This window comes from Anomalospiza imberbis, chromosome 2, assembly GCF_031753505.1.
Source record: "Anomalospiza imberbis isolate Cuckoo-Finch-1a 21T00152 chromosome 2, ASM3175350v1, whole genome shotgun sequence".
Lineage (NCBI taxonomy): Eukaryota > Metazoa > Chordata > Aves > Passeriformes > Viduidae > Anomalospiza > Anomalospiza imberbis.
In genome coordinates this window covers 84,257,260-84,279,272 of record NC_089682.1, presented here as the reverse complement: position 1 = coordinate 84,279,272, position 22,013 = coordinate 84,257,260, and the positions used below count along the sequence as shown (strand labels likewise).

The 22,013-nt window shown below is 41.7% G+C and overlaps 1 protein-coding gene across 1 annotated transcript in view; it reads right to left on the bottom strand.

Moving 5' to 3' along the window:
- KPNA3 (karyopherin subunit alpha 3) overlaps positions 1 to 18,700 on the bottom strand; it is a 45,841-nt gene extending 27,141 nt beyond the window's left edge. Inside the window, exons 1-2 of the mRNA XM_068182140.1 lie at positions 18,489 to 18,700; positions 760 to 804 (exon numbers count right to left, since the gene is read on the bottom strand). Of these exons, the coding sequence (XP_068038241.1) occupies positions 760 to 804; positions 18,489 to 18,566 (123 nt within the window). The 5' untranslated portion in view covers positions 18,567 to 18,700. The remainder of the gene's footprint in view (positions 1 to 759; positions 805 to 18,488) is intronic.
- Positions 18,701 to 22,013: the final 3,313 nt, after the last annotated feature.

Sequence of the window (22,013 nt, the reverse complement as noted above, 5' to 3'; positions counted from 1 at the left end):
CAACTGCAGCCTGCATCCTTTCAGATTTCCACACTTCCAGGAAAACACAGGCAATGTGGATCTGAGAAGCAGCAACAAGTCTAATCTAGGAAAGAGAATATTCAAGAAAAGGGTGAAAAACTGAAGCTGCCTCAATAGGATAAAGGTAAAGGAGCCAGTATGAAGTCCTCAAATACACTGAAGGTACCCAAAAGCAAATAAAAGTTTACCCTTTCTCTTTGAGGTGCCGAGAAAGGCAGTTGGAAGAGTTATGAAAGATGAGGCTGTAACAAAAGCTCTAATTAGGCAGAGCAGTAAACTAGATCAGCTCTCATGATCTTCCCAGCCATACTGACATTTACCCAATACAGCCAAAATCTGATCCCCAAACTAACTCCCTTTACAGCACAAAAGCAATAATTTTCAGAAAACAAGATAAATGAACAACCTCACTTTCTAAGTGCTAAAGCTCTCCTTTTTCCCATTCAGAGATTTCAAACATTTGAACAGTTGAGAGCTCCACTGTAATAACTGGTACAGAAACCAAATATGGATTATTTCCAAGTGATACACTGGACTAAAGCAGTACTGTTCTGTTGTACTGAGCTTCACAAATTGGATAAGAAAAATAAATTAGAACCTACAGTTAGTATTTAACAAATTTACACCTTTTCTATATACATTTGGGGCTATAAAGCAAAGCTTATGGAAAAATATTTAGTTAAGATACCAGAGCACTTTTAGCAAAGTAACACAGTTGATAAACAAAAGCAGACTCACCTTCCGCAATTCAATTGTAACTTCATTTCTGTGTCTTCTCATAGTCTGTTAAAAAAACAAAATTATATGTCAAGAAAGTAGTATTCTGTTTTGGAATCAGCTGTTTCTAGGTAAAAAAAAGTGCATTCAATCTAGTCATCAAAAGACATGTAAAACTGTGCATAATTTATAACTCAATCTTTTCTAGGAGGATGCACATGGTTTTTTGTGATGTTTTGTTTTGGCTGGGTTTCTTTTGTTTGGTTGGTTTGTTCTCTTTTTTTATCATACACCTTTACAGATAGCTTTGTCATAAACCACAAGAAGTATACCAAAGGTACAAAATATCAACTTCCCCATGGAGTTTTACTAGAATGATTCTCCAGGTGTTTTCACTGAAATTACTCTCCAGAGTCATACGTGCAGACCACAAGCAGCAGTAAAACCAAGTTAGATAATCTCACATTCCCATATAATCACATTCACAACCCAAACACATAATCTATTACAGTTCTATGGCCAAAATCAATCATGACTGACAGAAGATGACTGAGCTCAATGCAACAAGACCAATCAGGCTTGCAGAAAAAGGAAACAAAGTACAACAGTAGTACTGAGTCTCCTTAGGATCTACAACCTAAACACTGCAAAGGAAAACCAGCCCACAAGCATCTCAGCTCCTTAAAGATACTGGACACTCAGAACGCATTCCTGACAATACTGCTGCACCTCTCAGATAAGAGAGACCAGAAGACTGAAAAAGAATTTTAGCCTACTGAAGGCAATCTCCCATTCAACTCTCTCATTCAACTATCAGTTGAAAAGACATGTACCATCAGAATGCAATTCAAAGGAGAACAGAACTGTATGACTGCTGGCAGTCCAGCAAGATCACCCACACTAACTAAAATTAGCCTTTTAAAATACTTTCTATGTCCTATCCTTGCTACTGACCTTCACTGCCACTATCACGTTCCTTTTGAGTTAGGGCAAATAACTCCCTGGGCAAAAAAGTTACCAGTGAAGACCAGCAATATACAGTAAACACCAGCCATCAGTCATCTAAGAAAACACCAAACATGCTAAAGATGAAACACAGGTAGAAAAAATGAGCAGATTTCACACCATGAATATATACAGGACAACTACAATAGCTTCACTGTTCTCAGCCAGGTTGCACAGCAGTGCCATGGAAAGGGGTGCCACTCACTAGACCAGGTTGCTCAGAGCCCCATCCAGCCTGGCCTTGAATACTGCCAAGGATGGGGCATCGGCAGCTTCTCTGGACAACCTGTGCCTCACCACTCCCTCAGTGAAGAACTGCTTCCTGAAATCTAATCTAAACCTACTCTCTTTCAGTTTAAAAACATTGTCCCTTGTCTTCTCACTATCTGCCCGTATAAACACCCTCTCTCCCTCCTTTTTGTAAGCTCCCTTAAGGTACTGGAAGGCTGCAATGAGGTCTCCCTGAAGCTACCTCATCTCCATTATGAAATTCATTACCTTGGGTTCACTTTAGAGTTAGGAAGGCTTGTCTTCCTGCCCACTGCTTGATTAACCAGCTCACTCATGTAAACACAGACAAAATTCTCCTTTTACATCTACAGGGTAGAACTCTACTACTTTAAACAAAGTAAGTCCTCATTACTGTAAGAGGACACCAGCACTACAGCATCCACCAGAAATTCATGTTATTTCCCCCTCACATAATTTTGGTAAATCATTTGTACTTGTGACCATCTGAGCCTGCTGCAACAGCTCAGTATGATAGGGACTGGATAGCTGGGGAATGGGAGGGCATTGGATGGGTTCGTTTGTTTGAACAAATGAAGAACCCAAGAAGTCATCATATGCAACTAGCAAGACCAGTCATTCAAATTTCTTGTTCTATTAGAACTTTATATATGAATAATCTTAATAACTGTGTCAAATTTAAGGACACCATAAAGCCTGAAGTTTTTCAACACTTCTTCCCCATGACAGCTGCATTCCAGTATTAAAGTGGGATACAAGAGAGCGGGAAAGGGACTTTTTACCAGAGTATGGAGTGATAGGACAAGGGGGAATGGCTTTCAACTGAAAGAGGGCAGGTTTAGACTAGATATTAGGAGAAATTCTTTACTGTGCGGTAGTAAGGCACTGGCACAGGCTTCCCAGAAAAGTTGTGCATGTTCCAACCCTGGAATTGTCTGAGACCAAGTTGAATGAAGCTTTGAACAACCTGGTCTTGTGGAAGGTATCCTTGCCCATGGTGGGAGGGTTGGAACTGGATCTCCAAGGCTCCTTTCCACTCACATCATTCTATGATTCTGTAACTCTGCATTTCAGTAAAAAAATGTAACTAAACAATGCTGCAAAGTCTCCTTTTCTTGATCATTCTGTGTTCTAGACACCAAAACTCTTTACTGAACTTTTCACTAGCAACACCATCCCACCTTCCCCCAAATCTCATCTTTTATTCCTACTTATCTTAATTTTTGAGGTGTACCCTATCATAATCAACTTGAGTGTCCACTAGAATTTTCCTCTCCAAAATCCAATATTGTACGTGCTAAAATTGAAGTCTCAGTGATTTAACTGATGCAAGGAAGAATTTACTTTTATATTTGCTCCCTACTGACAATTTACTCATTTATCTATGCAAGAATACTCTAGAACACTTATACTGAACAGAAAAACCAGATCAAATCTGAAGTTCTTTAGAAGACAATGATTTATCACCTACCACTCTTCTGGAAGCAGGGCAGATTTAAGGAACACTATATGCTGTGCTCAACAGTTCAGCAGCTTGATATTCCTGGTTTAGAAAAAACTCAAATACAAAGAAGTCCTAGGCAAGACATTACTATTCACTTAATTTACTCTAAAACCTTCTCTAACAATACTTTGACTAAAGATAGTTACTCAGAGTCAGCCATTCATAAAGGCTCTACTGGGAGAACTCCAAGCTTCTTTCTAAGGGCAAATAATTTGCTCAGATTTTCCATTAGGGTTTTATCTTTGTTTCATACTTCCCTTACTTCAGCCTGTCTGATCATACCCTACTACAAATCTGTCTCAATATTTTTTTACACTTTTTCTTGGTTTTTTTTATCAAGCTGATCTTCAAAATATTTCACTATTCCATTATGGTTTTCACATTTAATGTACAAAAATTTCCCATCTTTTCCTCATTTAGAGAGCTACCACTCTTTAGAAATATTCATAAAAAAGGTTATCACCTCTGCAGAAATTTTTGCTGTCTAGTACCACAGATTTTCTGAGCTCTAATACTCTTTAGGCAATCTCCATATTACCTGGGTTTTATTCTTTTAGCTGTTCTTTTGTATTTCATTTTAAACTTACAATGAGTGTTTTCTCTTTTAAAGCAGCTCTGGTACATTTTCTTTTTACTATCCTCCTTTAAAAGACAGTACAGATCGATAGATAACTGGGATACCAGTTTTAACTCCATGGAACCAATGACTGTTACTGAACAGTTTAGTGCCCCCCACTAAACTAAGGGCTCCCAGTCTTACAGAGCCTCCTGCCGGCACAGCATTAAAAAAAAAAAAAAAAAAATCAGTATGTCAGGGTCATCAGGATCACCAAGAATCAGTGATACAATGTTGGGGCTAGAGGCTTGCTATGAGCACATGGGACTGAAGTTCCCAAGGAGCCTGTGGTGCACTCTGGCAGCCAAACTTGGTTGCCATGGCTGGATCATGATCAGTGCTCCTTGCTTGAAGTCTGCTGACACTATTTCTAACCCAACACTTTGTGTCCCTGACACATGAGATGACTGCTGCATATCAATGTGTTTAATTCATACTTGTCAATTATGGCAATTACAGACTGTACCGGAAAAACACATGAATGCACTTTACATTGGCTTGATCACCTAATTTTATTCATGCTTCTTACTGAGGATTTATCCAGACTGGTGCCCAGCTTGATTTTCTCCTCTTTACCATTGGAGCTGATACACTAGTGACAGACTGCTCTATGGTAAGACTCTGAATGTCCATAATTTAGTCATCCTCGCCTTGAAAGACCTAAAACATATTTCAACTTATCCAATTACAAGAAATGCCGGTATACATATAGCACCATATTCTGCATACTCTTGCTGGACTTTTGGAAGCTTTATTTTAACACCTGCAGACCAAAAGGCACAATTTCCAATCTTATGTGGTGGGGTCAGGTGGAGAGAGTGGGACAGGATATGACAGGAAGATTGACAAAGCCCAGATTTTACTCCCCAGAAAACAGACCTAAATGACTCTGATGATTTTCTGTCCTGATTTGCCATTGCTTTGACATATTTAAAGCTTGCGTTTCAGATGAACCATTTTAGAAATACAGCAGGTCACCAGCACCTTCCTACAGCCTCAGAAGAGACACATATATAATGTAGCAGCATATAAAAGAAGCAGTCCTAAGTACCATTGCTAGCTTCCCTTCAAGGAACCATTACCACTGTAAGCAGAGTAACACTTTTACAACACCTGCAAGACCCAGCATGTAGGGAACTGATAGGTATTTACGATGGATTTATACTCCAGTAGAAAAGCTAAACATTTTCCCCAGCTAATACAGGTCAGATAAGACACAGAGAAGAGACAAAATTATTCTGCAACTTAACCTAGCATTCATTCCCAGGTTCCAGGCTGGGAGGGCATGTGCTGAAGTCTATAGATACCAGTTGAAGCCTAGCAAGAGGTTACCAATGGATCTAATACAGGGTTTGACATCCACAGCTTCTGACTATGATCACAGCTCAACATAATGTGCTCAAACAAGTAACTTAATGGAACACTGAAACAGCACATCTCAATACTAACCCCCAAGCCATGGCTGAACTGTTTCACTGGATAAACAAAAACAGTCTCCAAATCTCAGACAGGGAAAACACAGCACAGGCAAAATCCTACAAATCACAAAACGATGACAGCTGCAGCATCTGAACCATGAGGGCACTCCTAAACACAAGGTATTAATGCACTGTGCACTAAGTGCAAACAGCAAAAATGAGTGACTGCCAGTCAGCATTAAGAAATAAGAACACAACACTTATCAAGCTGTGCTACAACATTACATCTCAATTGTTATACATGACTCAAGGCAGACTTAAGTTCATAAGGCTTTTGTAACAAGAGATTTCTTCTCCCCAGTTCATCATATGTAAGAACAATTATTTACTACTGTGTTTGACAGGCTGATATGACCACAGTAATGCACCACGTATTTTAAGTTTTGTTACAAGTCAAAAGTAGATGTTGAGCAGTATTTCTAATTTCCATTTCCTCAGCATTTTGTTATTTTATAAAATAAAGCATTAAACCTCCCAAAAGATCTGCTAGATGTTGTTGGATAAATTAGTGTTTCACTTCTATCCTGAATTTGAGTATTCTTCCAAAGTCAGACACAAACAGTTATCTATGAAGAATCACTCCTTATCACCTTCCACTTGAAGGAAAAATAATTCCTAGTTCTCTCAAATCTGAAATTAATTTCAGATGCCAAAGAAGAAAATCACTGCACACATTAGGGTTGCTGTGTTAAGGGCTGGAAAGGAACTTTGTTTCACTGTGATACAAAACACAAAAATGCTAAGCTGACAAAAGACAAGAGATTTAAGAGACACTAGACCTTAGAGGAAAAAAAAAAACAAAAGGAAAAGAATGCCATGGTCCCAGTAAAACTGCCTTTGACACACTCAGTGGGCAGAAGGAACACAGAATACAGCTGTCTACATCAGATCAGTGTTTCAGATCTCTCAACAAGTGTGGCATCTCTCTCAACAAGATGACAAGAAACTCAAAAGTTCAGGTTCAGCCACCTGAGGCGAAGGGAAATGTCTTCCTTATTTTTCAGTTGATACTTCTTTTTTGACAGAATACGAAACTGCGTCAAACTCTTGATATCAAAAATCAATGGCCTGTGGAATTCTGAATTATCAGCATAAGCCATACCACCAGTAATTCAAAGAATTACTTCTCAGTGACCAAATATTTGGAAACCTTTCACCAAACCACACATGTCACACAAGTAACATGAGTGAAACTGCATATGAGGGTGCACAGGATGTATATGCTCATTATGTGTTGAAGAGCCAATACCACTCCTGTCACACTCCTGTACCACTCCTGTCACACTCCTTGGTCCCTTACCATGAGCCATGCAAAGCTTTCTAGAAAAGAAGGACTATTTTCAAGTGTTGAGTAACATTGAAATTCTACGGCAGTAAGTCTAACAAGCTTTTCTAGCCTTTAACATAAAAAAAAACAATTAACTGCATAATACATTAAACTACATGAAAAGGCAACCCATATAGATTCTGTAGTAAAAAAAAAATAAATTCAAGGAACCCCAAAACCAATCAGCTGTACTTGTACATGAGAACAAGATAACAATTTTCAAAATTCTCTGTAGTAAAGTGTTGTACCAGGAAGGGGGGTGGGGGGACGAACAAAACCCCAAACCCTACTATAGTTATATAAGGCTGCAGGAAAAAAAAAATCAAGCAAATCCAAAAGGATAAAATTCACACCTTAGACAAAGCAGTCAGAAGAGTCATCTACTTCATATCTAAAAATCAATCTTAATTTATTATGAACACTTTGAAGTTCCTTAAGTATATCACTTTTGGAGTCACAGAATTCTGGACACTTGGTAAGTTTACTTCATCCCCAGTTTCAGTACAAATCAGCAACCCAAAACTATTTAAATGTGTGGGTGATATAACTAGTCAGAAGGTCAGGTCATTATATTTCATTTTGTATGCTGGGATACAGAATCCTTAAACAAAATTAAAAATTAAGTTTCATGTACAGGGTGCTTAATAATGTAGATTTGCTGCACAGAAAAAATAATCAAATGCTGCAACAGTAAGTGGTATGAATTTTAATAATTTTAACTACTTTTAGCTATACCAATTGTGTCAGAAGGAAGATTAAGGCATAACCAGCATTTAACACTAAAAATCTATCCACCATTGCAACAACATAGGGAGCTCAGTGTGGTGCCCATCCTGAGCATCCACCTCATTAAGTGGGATACCTCAACAGTGTCAACTTTTAATCAACACATTTAGACCACTTCCATTACAACTTGAGCATGCAAGTCTACAAACAATCAGAAATGAAGAGGCAGGAAACAGATGTTTTCATCCAGGCAGCACATCAATACTACCAGCTGCCCCACAACCAGCTAGCTGCCTACCCTCAGTCTTCTGCAGGCCAGCTAGCAATATCAGCCTCGAGCTAGCCCACAGAAGTGGGAAAGACAACATCATCTTGACAAGACTGATGTCTTAAGTTTTGGCTTTCATAATCTTCACATTCTGTACTGCATTAGTACATAACTTTGAACTGCATATAAAGTGTTAGCAAGTTCTCTTCACAGTTCAGATAGACAAAACAATCCTTTTCCAGCCTGAGAACCACGGACACCATTGCAGCTTCAGGCCTAAAAAGTGTAAACAACAGCTAATTGAGGAGAGCAGTCTGGGAGGATGGGACTTCATAACCTGAAGCTGTAACTGGACAATTAACACCAATATGTAATTGGATGAAAACTTATAAAAGTGTGAAAACTCATAAAAGTGTGAAAACTCTTTTCACACTTCTGTAAGTTTTGGTCCAATTACATATTGGACCTGTCATCTATCTTGAGTGGAGCCACGGCCAGGCTCTTGCACTGTGCAAGGTGCATCCTTTGAAGGTTTTTTAATAAATACCTACTTTATTCCTTTAACACTGTCTAGCCTTTCTTCTAGGTAGCCTCTTAAGGCATCAAGACAAACACCACAGCCCAATGTCAGCTTTGGCCATCCTGTGGATACACAAGTTATGTTTCTGGGAACTTTAGTATGATGTTCATTTAATTCCTTTGAAAATTCAGCTATTAAATGGAGAGAACAAATTCACTGACCAATTCTAACTTCCCTGAATCTACAAACAACATTAAATTCTTTATTTATGCTTTTGTCTCTCAACATTACAGGAACAGGTCTCAGAAAATGAGAAGTTACATGCTTAGAGGAAAGAGCTACCCTGAACATATAGGTGGGTTAGTAAAACAGCTTGATTAAACATACAGGGAGCCCAACTAGCTTAGCATTTGCAAGGCAATCCTAGACTACTTCCACCTGCCTAACTGAAAGAAAAATCTGGCCCAGTTCCAACAGCTGGATTGGATTTAACTAATGCCTTCCCTCTTGCATACGAGAATATCCTTGAGTATAATTTTTATACTTCACAACACAGGTGCAGGTGCCAGACAGTAAAAGGTGATGTTTGTATAGATGAAGTAAACACTGATCTTTCCTAGAAATTGCTTTACTGACCTTTTTTCCCCCTATTCCTTCCCTGACACCTCTTCAAAAGTATGAAATACTGCAATTCTGCACATGAAAGTGCAGAAACCTCAGGAGCCAGGCTGGTTTGGGGCAGAAAAAAAACCCATCAAAATGCTTGTATACAAGCATTTATTGTGTTTTATTGTTATGAGCTTTCTTTTAATAGGCAGCTCAAAACTCTCTGGCATAGACAGCTCCTTGGTCTCATCTTTATGCCCCCCAGATCCTGGACCAGTGATATGCTTGCAGCTTAGAAAGGATGGTGATTGGGTGGAGCCCCTGTGTCAACCCAGAGGCCAGTTTATGGAACTGGGCTAGGTTTCTTATTTATTAGTGGATTAATGACCAGAACAAGCCAGCTTGTACTGTGATATAATGTGGCAACAGATTAAGACTTCTTGACACATTAAATAGGTACAAGGATTTGAGATTTGGTACTTTTATATTTCTAAAAAGGTAATTAGTTATTTTGCTCTATTGCATGAGCAGTATAGTAAATGCTTTAGAGTTTCTTGGAAAGAGAAGCTTAACCTGTCCTTGAAGGAGAACAAATGGAAATACCTACACAACTCCTTGGTCTTGCCTAAGACAATACACCCCTTCTATCCTCTCCCGAAGTTTCTAAGCAAGCATCCCTCCCATCCCTTCTGAGCAGGGAAAGCAGCAGACCTGTCTAGTCAAGCGGAAAAACCTGACTGCCTGCACAAAAGACAAGGAAGCCCTTTTCCCTTCCACAGTCCAGAAGACTAGAAGAGTCTGAAAAAGAGTCTAAAAGACCAACTCGGGTACAGTTTCATTTTTTTACTAATAGATGTTACCAGAACCCAAACCTACCACCTAATGCCACATTTCACAGACAAAATACCATATTCACTTGTGTACAGGATGTCAAAGCAGCAAAGCAAAATTAGGACCTTTCATGGTAACTAGGTGCAAACAACTGACTAAAATTTTGATCTTCAGATCAACATGAAGATTTAAATACTGTCAAATGTAAAAACTTATATGAAATTGTAGATAACCACTTTCAGGAAATTCATTACAAAATTTAGTGTTTGGTCAGAAAGGCTTCACAGATTTCTGGGGCAAACACCAGAAGACCAGAGATTCTTAAGCATGCCAAATATTTATACTAGTTTCCCTTAGAAAGAAAAAAAAAATCATACAATGCTAAATACTAGCCAGGTACCTTCTTGTGCAATCTGTGTTTGAATAAAGACACTGCCTTTTCAGATACTTAAAGTCTTCAACTGTAATACCAAAGTATCTCAGATGATCATTCTATAAATGCATGATATATTTATAAACACCTCACTGTGAAGTGGGGAAAAAAGCTTTGTAATTCCATCTATAAAATGGGAAAATAATTGCAATTTGCATACATTCACAGGGTGCCATGAAAAAAAAACAATAAATCAAGTCCCTAGAGAGCTAGGCTATATTCAACTACAACAGACTTTTTTGGTATAATATTACATGGCTCAAATGAAATCAAATTTTCTTTGCTGTTTTTTGAAAGATATAATCAAAAGGCAAAAAAAAATATTAAACATGTGCTAGTTGCCTAATTAAATCTATGAAGAGATCATTCTGCTCAAGATGCAAGAGAAAACAACAAACCCAGCTGACAATACAGGAAGAAGATAGAGCATTAGGAATTAGAAAATACACTCTGGCAACATCCCACAATCTTATGAACCTTGTCAGCTGTCCTTTGCATTTAATCATTTCGGTATCCTGAATTCTAGATGCTTCTACCTCACTTTTTAATGTGACAGAAACATAGAATCAATGTGTTTACATTACTTGAACATTTTGGGTATCATACTGCTCTCCTTGAGGATTCCTTCAGTTTCTTAAAATTCCAATTTACAAATACTTCAATTAAAAAAAAAAAAGATGCTGTCACATTGATTGCACATGTCATTGCTCCTTTAGTGCCTCTTCTTGTCAGGAAGGTTGCTCCTCAGTGCTGTTTGATCAGTGCTATGAACACTACAGATTCTTCTTGCACATTTGACAAACAGTGGTTAACAGGATCCTGATGAATCGCAGCAGGGCTCTCTCCTGATGTGGAAAGCCTTCTGTATCTGGCTGAAAGTCAGATTTTTATTGCAGAGAAATCATTACCACTGACTTTGCACCTGACATTCATTACATGTGCACAAAAAGAAGTGAGAGGCACTGATGCCAAAAAGCTGCATGCAAAGAGTATTTGCTGGTTAGGGTGACTTCAGTTACCTCAACAAGACACAACATCTCTCCACAGAATTTCATCAACCTTCTGACTTATACTGTAGCTGATTAAGAAAAGGCAAGGACTGGCATCCCAAGAACTGCAAACCTGAAATCTGGCACTGTACCTGGTCAGGAATCCCCTACTGCACCTCTGAAAATCTGGGCACAAACCACGCTAGAACCCTGTGTGACTGACCACCTTCTCAACCCACAGGTGAGCTTCTCAACGTACAGGTGACCAACCTTCTCAACGTACAGGTGAGCTCTATGTCCCACACCAGCAAGTTTGCAGTGGGGCTTGAACACTCAATAAAACACATCTCCATTAACGCTTACAAGTCTTGAAAGGAAGCTGTTTCTCCAAACTGATTTTGTGAATCACTTACTCTACCACCACCTCCAAAGTCCACCTGTTACTGAATCTGACAATAACAAAGGTTAAAAATGCTCAAGAAGAGGTCCTCAGCTGATGAGACATGACAGTATGAGGGAAATGAGTAATTCAGTAACAGGTGTTTGAATGAAGAAGATACAAATTTGTCTCCTGTTCTGCAGACACTAGTACATTATATATTCCTATTTTGTACTTGCTGTACTTTTTAAATACACACAAAATCAAGTTCAAAGCTGACTGCAACATTTGCTTAGCCTGAGAAAGGAGACAAGTGTCAGGTGACCCAGAGGAGCCTCCCCAGCAGATTTAATGGTGTTAATCTGATTGTGAAGGGATAACAATCCAACAGTTAAATACCACTAGACAAGATATACCTTCTCCCCTTCACACTGACCTCTTTGAGCCACCACTGGTCTTCTCCAGATGTGAAGGGCTGGCTCAGGAAGCTAAGGGAGCAGAAAATTAAAGAAATATGAAGAGCTTTGCAACTAGTTCACTCCAAGGCACAGACAGTTCTGATGCAGGACTTAACTTTTTGGAAGATACCAGTGCTTTTGACTACCCACATCAAATTTTGTGAAATGGAATACAAAGCTCAGTTTCTGCTATTATATTAGTAAGCAGGAACGTCAATTCAGTATCACAGTTTCCCACAGCAGGTATTTTGGAAACAACTGACAGACTCCATTATTGGAAAAGATACAGGTTTTGGACTTCTTTTTCAAATCAGGTCAGTTGATAAATTGTCTTTACTACTTGATGACACAACCCATTATCCACTAGTTCATTGCCTCCTCTAGCCTGTCATAAATTAGATGCCTCATTCCACTTCTAATCCCACAACTAACACAAATCTGATTGGTTACTTGTAGCTGCTGCATCTTTCTAATTGCTGTCTTTTCATAAAATGCAGTTTTAAAGGACAAAACATTCTGCTTAGATATGTGCTGGAACTGTACAATTATAAAAGCCTCAAAGAACTTATGTAAAAAATAGTTAAAGGGCCCTTTAAAACTAGTCTGACTGTTACACTGCTACCAGCTGTGACCAGACTTCAATATTCTACAAATTAAAAATCAATCCTTTCATAACAGAAGCTTTAGAGATACCACCGCCACTGCTATAGTGTTAGAAATACACAAGAATGAAGAAAAACAAATTCTGTAATTACAGGAAGATTACCAGAGGCTTGGTATATCACAACAGCAAACAGCAATAATTGGGCCTCAATACAGCAAGCACAGATCCCAATCAGCTTATGAAGATTATGTTCATCAAAAGATACCATCTCCAAATTGCATTCTCCACAGGTATTTTGGAAATAAACAATGATTTCCCAATATATCTGTGTATTTAAATCTTTTAAAATGCAATGCATTCAAGTGATTTTGAACCTCACAGAAAACACTACACAGTTCATCTAAATGGACTTATTAGGTGTTTGCTTTCTGCCAAGAGTCGCGAACATTTCACAGTGTTGAACTATTTACTTGCGGACTAAAGCTTGGAAAATTCTGCAGCAATAGCAACCAAGGAGGCTTCCCACATCTGTACCTTACTTCCTACCTATGCAATTCTTTCCAAGGTACAAACATGTACACTTTTATTCTCCCAAGAGTATATATACTGGGTTTAAAGAGTAATAAAGAAGAAGCTGGAGTTAAAAAAAACTCTGCATGAGAGTACTGGATCTTGTATTACATCTAGTTCCCAATAGGAAGTCACCTGCCACTTGTGTTTTCACTTTACCTACTGAGTCTCAAAAAGTTCGTGAACCTTACAGCAGGTCCATAGTACCTTAAACCCACTAAAACAAGCTGTTAAATCCCTACTCCCTTCTGGTATCCTTTCCTGTGCCAAAGTGAAATGCAGAGAGATGACCAATCTGTACTGTGAAATTTTGAAAGAAACTGTGTTGGTACAAAGTTGCTAGGAGTAACAGGATTTCTGGGACTGCTATAACACTTAATAGTTTCATGAAGCCTTAGAAGGGAATATGGGGAGACGGCAAAAACTCTGCTTAGTGCACAGAACAGCACCCAGAACTGAGCTGGCAGCAGCCATGTCCACTCATTCACTAACACTGTGCACGTATAGAACCTCCACTGCAAAAAGCCTTTGACACTTGACAGGAACACGGCTTTAAGCCAACCTTTTTCCAGATTTGGCCTCCCCAGAACAATGCTCCTCTGCTCACAAAAAATTGATGGCAGCATGATAGAAAAGTGGGATTGAATTCAAGCATCCTCAAAAACTAGATCCACACTGTTAGCAATACAGGAGCAGTAAATACACTGAATCTACCAAAGCTGATGACTGAGATCTGAGCTAAGCCCACTTCCTTTCTCTGCCTCATTTGGGGTGAGAATGCTGAAGGTACAGAATAAAAATGGATCTGTCAAAGTTCCGGATCCCAAAGGTGATACAGACTTAAAGATCACACAACTGCCTGTAAGTGGGAAAAAGACATCAGTGACCAGGACTACAGAAACTAAAAATCAAATAGAGCAGGAGTACGATGAAAGATGACAGAGTGGCTGTATTTCCTTTTGGTAAATGGCCCTCAACAAATCACAGAAGGATAACCCCCCCAGCCTAACCAACAGAAGATCAAGGACTTGTCTTCTTTTGACTTATGACTAGGGGTATGACAAGTATACAAAAAGGAAATTTTAATCCCAGTCATTGAAGTGTTTTTACATAAAGTTATTCAGTTTATAACACTAATTCCTTTCTAGGTTTTGGGTTTCTTTCTCTCATTGGTTGGTTTTCTTTTAAATGAGTGCACATAGAGTTTTAATTTAGTATGCACTTTGCTAATTTCATAACCACACAATCTCATTATATCACACACAAAAAACACCAGCAAGTCATGCAGACATCCCTACAAATTACAACACCTCTGCTTATCAAGATTTTTTCCTCAGTTTTAGTCAGGGATGCTGACTAATCCTGACAGAAAGAAACAGGCTGATTGTTTGATCCATCACCTTAAACATCAGAACTGTGAGTGAACAAATGGGTGCCTGCTACTGTAACAAAGAATAAGCAACATTTCTAATCCAAAACACTGGAGGAGTAAATAATGCTAGGAAGGATGTTACTAAGCAAAGAATGAAGCTGAAGAACTGCAAAAACCAGAAGGTTCAAATTAGGTTTTCTAAAATCTAAGATAGCTTAGATATCAATATAAACAAATAAACACAGTTACAATGAGTGTCACAACTTAAGTGATTGCAACTGTTTAATTTTGTCCTGTGAAGCCTCAACTGTACTGCAATAATTAGTGCTGGATATTTAAGGAAAAAAAACATCACTGAGACTTAAGACTCATGTCCATAATCAACACAGGAACGCCTTTTCATTTTATGTGTAACAATTCAAAAACCTCTTTCACATCTCAGGAGAACACAGAATTCAGAAGGCTGTGAGGAGAGAGCTGGCAGTTGCTTGTCCAGATGAAGCCATGAGTGTCTTGGCTCCTTATTGATCAGCTCTGCAGGTTGAGGTTAACTTTGTCTGCTGCTAATCACATGTCAGTACCTATAAAAATAGAAAAATCTCACTAATGGAAGAAAGAACAGAAACTCACATGAAGTGAAGAACACTTCCTTTGTGGCATTTGATACTGCTATTATCCCTTTTGAGGGCTAAATATTTTTTGGAATATTAGTACCCCAAAATCAAAATTCTAGTTCAGTATCAACAACTTTACCTCCCTAAAAGAGGAAAACGACAAAAGAGGTATGGAACTTCCACCCAAACTTGAAATTAGAAAAAGGAGAATGAACCTGTACAGGTCAAAGATTCAGAACCTTTGATTTCTGCTCAACAGATCTGTTCCTTTGCTCTTAGAAAAACCACAATGAGAAGCTGTATGGGATCCATAGTAAAATCCAAAGGTACTTACTCATCTTTTGTTTCCCTTAAAGTTGCATTAAGAAAAAGCAAAGACAATTATATGTCCCAGCAAACCCAGTAATAAAATATGAGTTAAGCACAAATTAAAGGAGTAAGTATTTTGGTCTGCCAGAAGAGTCTGTACCCAGAGGGGATCAATAGTAATTCTTAAGTGTTTAATAGCAGTCAAAGGAAGATTACTAAAGAATGTGCTCAAGCCTGATGTGTTCAAAGGCAATGACTGTTTCTAGGCAGAAGGTGACTCAAGTGCCACTGTTTTCAAACTGAAGCTGAGACTGTACAGCTTTGAATATTTTAAATTTTCCAGAGGATATAATCTAGATATCAGATCATGATTTATTATGTCATGATTCTAAATACTTCATTTCTCTTTGGTGGAATTTGACAAAATGAGAAGATGTAGATCAATGCCAATGAAAGCACTGATGCCTCCTGATGTCCAAAGCTGAGTACAGAAAACTAGAGGCAGGATCTCTATGTCAAACTCTTTATTGCAGTACAGGGAGCAAAGCAAGTGTATTTAATTGCTGACAACCAGGAATTAGGCATATTTAATTTAGAAAACAAATACTTTGTGAAGAGCCAATAACTTTCACTACGTAGAGATAATGTTCACAATCAGCAGGTCAGTCTGGGTACCAGTTCCTCAAGAGAGGCACAGTAACTAATGGCAATTATATATCTCTGCTGTGCTCATTCATTCTCCACTCTAAACTTAACTTACATTGTTTTACTTTTAGAGGCTAAAGTTAGATAAAGTTTACTCCAGAAGGGTACTTCTAACATGAACTTTTAAATACCCAGATCAGAAAAGAGTCAAAAAGGAGGTTTAGTAGAAAATCTCAGACATTTAATACAAATTAAGCTGTTTTGAAAGACACTGAAACATTTCCAATCTTTAACAGCCCTTTAAATGAACCTAAATTTCATTTTAGCATATACCCATGGCTATACAACTTTAAAATACCTTTGCATTTTATCTACTTGTTAGTGCAAAAGAAATACGTTACCTGGATTTTAACTCTTTTCAAAAGCAGCTATGACAGCTTTAACTCCAGTAATTACCATTACTGGAGCTCTGCATCAGTCTTAGGCTCAACCACAGAAAGGAAATCAGTCAGCACACTGGAAGACAACTCCAGGGATATACTTCTCCGTAAGAGCAAATACACTACTCCAAAATAATTACTCCTCTTCAGGGGGAAATGAGAGCTAAGCTACCTTAGCTGGTCTGGCAGAAGTAATCTCAGCAAAGCTTAGGCAGTCCATTCCCTCCTTCCTCCCCATGGAGGCAGATATTCAATTCCCCTCGTCTTGAGCATGCTATAATATAAGCAAGCGTGGATGACAGATCAGCTCACACTAGGCATGAACATACCTAACCTTTCCCTGTTTAGAGCTCTGATGGATTCAGGCCAGTTACTGAGAAAGCAGCAACAAAGCCGGTAACCAATACGGAGAGATGAGACAAGGACAAAATGAATGAGGAGCAGCAGGAAGAGCCTCACTGGATGAGAAGGGAAAAAAGAAATGCACCACGCCCCCTCCTTACCCTGAGAAGCTACTGCTAAACAGAAGGATGGGCAATTTTTAGTTACTTTCTAACATTTACTAATGTTAGCCAGAAGTGTTGAAGTTATCATACTCTTTACATGCAAGATTTTCTGTAAGAAAGATTCACTGTTGCAGACTTAAATAAAAATTACTTTACACTGTGAATGTCATCTTAAAGACACTGCTGCTGCTAAACCTGACCTGCATAAAATTGTCTCCACCCAAACAATAGCAGCAGAAGTGTGAATTCTGCTAAAATACAGAATGTGCTTTCAGAGCACTAAAATTCCAGTCTACTGATTACAAAAGTTAAGTGATAAAATAAACAGAACCATGGAAAACACCCTCAGGTGAAGTCAAAGTAATCTGACACATATTTAGGTTTTCACTCTAGCGAATCCTAAGCCGATTTCAATTCTAGCCTGATTTCAGAGCTCCCTCCCCCTTCCTTTCCAATTACAGAAACTTAAATACAAGACTTGGGATTTCCTCTTTCAGTTGCGAGTAGAACTGAAGATGTGTCCGATAGACCTCTGGAACATCTTTAGGGAATAAGCGCTCCCAATAACCCTTAAACGCTCAAATTCAGGGGAGTAAGCTACTACCCCATTAGCCTTACCGAGCACCGCAATCTTTCCCCATTTAGACGCAGACGCCCAGCAAACCATTACTGATATGCCTAGAAGCATTTGAAAATAAAATATAAAAATTGAAAAGAAAAAAGGGGTTGATACACGGTAGGACAAGAAACAAGACGGGCCAGCACAGCACACTGTAACCAGGCTCACCAGAGCGTGGGAGCGGTCCCCGGCACCAGCACAGGCCTCCGTGCGCGGCAGCGGCACCGCGGGGCGAGGGCAGGGCAGCCCCGAGCTCCGGCGGAAGGGCCGCCACCGCCCCGGGGGGCGGCACAAAAGGCGGCCGGCACCATTGTCCGAGGCCCCATCCGAGCCCCGGGCAGGGGGAAGGCGGCAAGACGGGGAGGACGCCGGGATGGGAGCAGGTAGCGCCGCGGGAAGAGAAGGTGCCGCATCCCGCCGGCCCTGCCCGGGGCCCGGCGAGCCGGGCAGGCGGCGGAGGGGCCCGCGGGCGGCCCGGCCGCGCCAACCCTTCCCCCCGCTGCCGCCTCCGCCCCCCGCCGGCCGCGCCCGCCCGCATGACGGCGAAGAAAAAAAACCCCCTCAGGCGTTCCCCCCGCCGCCTCCTCCCGCCGCGAGCGCGGCCCAGCCCGGCCCTTCCCCTCCTCTGGCGGCCGCCGGCGGAGGCCGGGCCCGGCCGGGGCCCCGCCGGCCCCACACGCACCTCCGCGTCGCGGCCCTTGTTCTTGAAGCTCTTGATGCGGTGGCTCTCCAGGCCGGTGGCGGCGGCGTTCTCGGCCATGGCGGCTCCCGGCGGCTCCTGCGAGGCGGCTCCGGCGGCTCCCGGCGGCGGCTCGCGCGAGGGGCGGAGGGAAGCGGGACGCGCTCCGTGACGAGCGCGAAGGGGGGAAAACGGGCGGGGAGGGGGAAGGGGGGGCCGCTGGCGCGCGCGCGCGCCGTTACTGAGTGACTGGGAGAGGGGTGGGGGGCGGAGACCGGGCGGCGCAAGCGCACGTGACGCGAAGGGCGGGCGGACGCCGTCCAATCGCGGCGCGCTCTCGCGGCTCTGGTCCCGCCCGCTCACCGCCCCGGCCCCGCCCCGCCCCGCGGGGCATTCTGGGGCGTGTAGTGCCAGCAGGCTGCGACTCTGCACGTGCAGCGGCGGCCCGGCCGCGGGGTTCCAGCTCGATGCCGGGCGCTCTGGGGCTCCGGGAGAGCCGAGGGCCTGACGATACCGTGCATACGGAATCGCAGAACAGGTCAGGTTGGAAGGCACTACAGTGGGACATCTGGTCCGATCTCCCTGCTAAAACAGGGCGAGCCCTGTTTGGACACAGGATCGTGTCCAAATGGTTCTTGGTATCTCCAGTAAAGGAGGCTCCACAGTCTTCTCTCCGGGCAAACTGTTCCAGTGTGTGGTCACTCACACAGTAAAGAAGTTTTTTCTCATGTTCAGGTGGAGCTTACTGTGCATCAGTTTGTGCCCATTTCCTCTTCCTATTGTTCCGCACCACCAAGCAGAGCCTGGCTCCATCCTCTTGGCACCCTCTCTTCACTTACTCATAGACATTGATGAGATCTCTCAGTCGTCTCTTCTCAAGGCTGAACAGGGCCAGCTCCGTCAGCCTTTCCTCACAAGAGAGATGTTCCAATCCCTTATTCATCTCTGTAGCTCTCCACTGCACCTGCTCCGGGAGCTCCCTGTCTCTCTTGTGCTGAGGAGCCCAGAACTGGACACAACACTCCAGATGTGGCCTCAGCAGGGCTGAGTAGATGGGCATGATCACCCCCTTTGACCTGCTGGCAATGCTCTTCCTAATGCATTCCAGGATTCCACTGGTCTTGTTAGCTGTGGGATTTTCCCCCCAAATGCACTCTGGAGTGACCCCACTGGCACGGCTCATGCACAAAGTGGCCTCCGGCAGCTCTGCCAGCCAAGGCTGTGTTGTGAGTCTGCTCAGCACCTCCCTCTGCTCCTCATGACTGCAGTAACATCACTGCATGCGGCCTGGGAAATGCTGCACAGCAAGCACCTAAGAAATCCAGGTGTTTTGGGAAGCTTTGAGTCCCCTTTGGTGAGTCCGCCAAGAAAGCAAGCCCTGCCTGGAAAAAGCAAATCCAGCGCTTTGCCAACGTGCCCTTCATGCCACACTTGTACAAGGCAGCTGGAGCTACATACCAGCTGTAATGCAGAGCACAAAGGGGATTGTGCCAGCCCAACAAATTGTCCCCAAACTGTCAAAATTACTGCAGCACAACTCCCCACATGCAGCTCTGGGAGCTTTTGGACAGACTGCAGACAGACCCAGCACCTCCAGATTGATGGTAGCCTGTGCACAGCAGTTTGGGTCAAATACAGTGCTCTGAAGTCACACCTGGAATTTTCATGGTAGAAAAGAGGACGTATGTGGGTGATGTAGTGGTAGACAGTGGCAAGCAGTATCTAACACCTTTTGTAAAGCAGAGTATTATCCAAGAAAACCAAAACCCCAAAATAATGAAAACAGGTAATGTTCTCATCTAGCTCATCTTACACCACATCAGGTTCTGCAACAGATCCTTATAGCTATATATAAATTTTTCACAGACCTCTTTCAGAGGTCTCTAATTGACAGCTCAGTTTTTTATTTGCCTTCTCCCAGCCCCTCTTTGGATCATTCAAGTGACTGTAACTTGTACCTCACAGCTCTGGCAAAACAAGGCTTGCAGCCTGATGGAGATGAGTAAAAATCTGGAAGACAAATGCTCTTCCTCACCGTCATTGAGCTGTGTGCCAAATGTTCTTATCTGACAGATCAATGTAGCATTTCCATCTCTCTCGTTTCCAAGTAGTTTCAACTCCCAATACACTTTCCTCCATGCCTTTTCCCAGGAGTTTTATCCGAGCGTGCTGCACCATTGTTGCTAGGAGTGGAAGATAAGGAGGAGTGAGAAGCAGGCAAAGCCAAAAAGGCACAACCAATGTGGCTGGCGTTTGGCAGAGATGGCTTCTAGGCTCTGTCACTTGCACCTTTGAAGGAAAATTGGCTCCAGCTGTATTCAGGAGAGCTCCTAAAGCAGATTCAGCAGCTGAGAACTTTGTTTTACCCCTCTGAGGAAGGTGGCTGTAGCTGCCAGCTGTGGCTGTCTCAGGCCTGGTAGGACAGCGGAGCAATGCTGATATGATCCCTGCTAGGCAGGATCTGTTCTCTGGAGGAACTGGTCACATTTACCCTGAACAAAAGATTACTGTTCAGCACCACTCAGCGTAAACTGAGAGGTAAAAGGAAAACTTCCAACTAAATATCAAGTGTCTCCAGGTTGGGATAACTCAATTTACCAATCCATAAATCTATACTCATTCCACTAGATAGGATTTTTAAATTCACTGTTTTTTTCTTTACCATGTCTTCCTTGATACAAGCCCTTCAGAGTTTCTATAGTGCATTTCATTAGTCCTGGTAGACACTCAGGAATTGAACACCTCTTAGACAGAGCTACATGGAAGTTTGCTTGGCTTTACTGCCTGAATAAAGCTTTGTGGTGAAGCTCTTGATTTGGTAATTGAAGTTGCATCAGAGAAAACATTTTCATGCAGTTAACCAAATCATACTTTTTGGCACTGTAATTAACAGACACTACTAAAATATAAGGAATGACTACTTTGCTACTTTAAAAACAGAACAAGCCATGTGGATCTGGGTGGCCGTTCTTCATCACCATAAGTTTCATATCAATGTGCTCATGTTGCCAAGACCTGCAAGATATGTGTCAGGGCCATGAGCACATTTAAAGGATTCACTGACCCTGAGCAGCCTCCCCGTGCTCCATTTCCATCCCTTGCCCCAGTGATGCTGCAGTGGTGCCAGTCTCAAGCTCCATTGAAGCCCTGGCCCAAATGTGGGCACTAGATGTCCTGGCTGGGTAATAGGAAAGGGTGAAGGGAAGCAAAAGAGGGTGGTTAGGGCCACCAAGGTCTGTGGGTGCCTTCAGTGCCCTGACAACATAAACTCTGTAGCTTAAAGAGCTGTGAGGAGGAAAGATCTTTCATAATACAAAGATAGGGGTGATAAGAACTTTTCTGGTGTCCCATTACTGGGACATTACTTGTTTCTGGGATGACCTGTTGGCTCCAGCAAACAGCCCAATGACTATTGCTAGATTTTGGGAAGAGCACATGATCAGCTCAGGAGTCCACCTGCAGTTTCAGAGTTAGAGGCCACTCACCCTGTGGTTGGCAGTCACTTGTTCTTTTGCAGTCAGCAATTCT